Source organism: Orycteropus afer, unplaced genomic scaffold (genome assembly GCF_000298275.1).
Source record: "Orycteropus afer afer isolate SDZICR_OR568_19922 unplaced genomic scaffold, OryAfe1.0 scaffold00744, whole genome shotgun sequence".
In the NCBI taxonomy this organism is placed as follows: Eukaryota; Metazoa; Chordata; class Mammalia; order Tubulidentata; family Orycteropodidae; genus Orycteropus; species Orycteropus afer.
In genome coordinates this window covers 1-1,659 of record NW_006922331.1, presented here as the reverse complement: position 1 = coordinate 1,659, position 1,659 = coordinate 1, and the positions used below count along the sequence as shown (strand labels likewise).

The window sequence follows — 1,659 nt, the reverse complement described above, 5'->3', positions numbered from 1 at the left end:
TGAAGACTGACAGCCTGGGAGACCCTGTGGGGCAGTTCCACTCTGTCCTCTAGGGCGCTGTGGGTCGGAATGGACTCCACAGCAGTGGAGGGTAGACATAAGATGTACCTACAGGTGAAACCCATGAATTACTCACCTGAGCTTCCTTTGTCTGAGTTTTATGACTTTTAAAGCTTCCTTCATGATCATCCTCAACCGTGGAGCTGGCATTTAAGGCTGCAATTCGGATCTACAGGTAGGAGTGAAAGCAGTATTATTTTTAGTTGAGATATCTGTCTTCAACAATCCACCAGTGCACCAGCTTCCCCGCAGCACAGAAGCTGCCCAGCTTTGAGAAGCTAACAGCCTTCTTGGAACTGTAGAAATGAACAAGCCCTCATTTTGGGAATATCGACCAGCATGTGCTATGGGGACTGCGAGGGCCTCCTTGGGTGCAGCCCACTGCAAGGAACAGGGGCTGGGGACACCCTGGCAATGACGTGACACAGCAAAGCACTGGGCTTAAGAGTAAGTGATGCCAACAAAATTTGTTAACCTGGCCTTCTCCACACCTGTGCTGAGGCCCTGCAAACCACACCGTTGAAGGGGCAGGCCCCCCCCCCTTGGGTTTTCCCCTGGTCCTCCCAGCAGAAGCCGGCCCATACTGAGGGTCTTCAGAGCCAACCCAGGAAAGCACCCCTCATCCAGAAGGACACTCATGGCAGCCCCACAGGCAGGTCTACATCCTTACCATGTTCAGACACTCAGCACTGTCGCTTCACATCCCTTCTCATCACTGGTGGAGGCTATGCCAAGTCGCAAGTCTCCTGGAGGGGAAAGAGGACAGCCGGAGAGAGGCCATGAAGGGCCGGGAAAACCACAGTGCCCCTGGCCACGTGCAGCCAGGTCCCTGTGACAGCACCTGGATGGCAGTGGCGTCTCACACAAGGCCCTCTGTGCAAGTATCTGCCCTGCCAGGCACTGAATCAGGAACTGAGGACAGAGAGAGGAGACGAGAATGCCATAACCAAGGCTAGAGCCACAAAGAAAAATCAAACAAAGTGAGAACCACAGGCACATCTAAGGCCAGATTAGAACAATTAATCGGAAGGGCTTAAGAAGAAGAGGGTGCAGCTCTGAAGCCATAGGGAACGGAAAGTATCGAATGGAGGGTGGCTGAAGCATCAGGTGAGAGACAGTGTGTTCCAGGGAAACAAGGGAACAAAACACTGTACCCTCAGGGTAGGGATGTGAGGGGAGGGTGGGCAAGTGATCTCAGGCCCTCCAGAGGCCCAGAACCATGACAGGAACCGAACTTCATTCTGTAGGCAACTAGGGGCACGGTGGTGGGTTTTCAGGAGAGATTTGACTGTACTTTACAGTGGAAACAGTAATCAACAGAGGAAGGGAGACCAGTTTACAGGCTGTAAGGGATGACAGCTTTGAGAGGGAAGTAAAGAAACTAGAACTCACACAACTGCTGGGGGGTGCAGCCACTGTAGAAAGTGTGGTAGAGTCACAGACATAAACAACGTAAAACAAAGAAGACTGCAAAGCACCGCTGCAAGAATCCAAGTGACCTGCACACATGGCAACATACAATGCTCATAGACAGGAAGCCTCAACACTGTGGAAATGTCAATACCATCCAATCTATAGACACGATGCAATCTTCCCATA

General features: G+C 51.8%; 1 protein-coding gene across 1 annotated transcript in view; it reads right to left on the bottom strand.

The window, feature by feature from the left end:
• CABIN1 (calcineurin binding protein 1) overlaps window positions 1-229 on the bottom strand; it is a gene marked incomplete at its 5' end in the record, with an annotated part of 148,772 nt that extends 148,543 nt beyond the window's left edge. Inside the window, one exon of the mRNA XM_007957396.1 lies at window positions 137-229. Within this exon, the coding sequence (XP_007955587.1) occupies window positions 137-229 (93 nt within the window). The remainder of the gene's footprint in view (window positions 1-136) is intronic.
• Window positions 230-1,659: the final 1,430 nt, after the last annotated feature.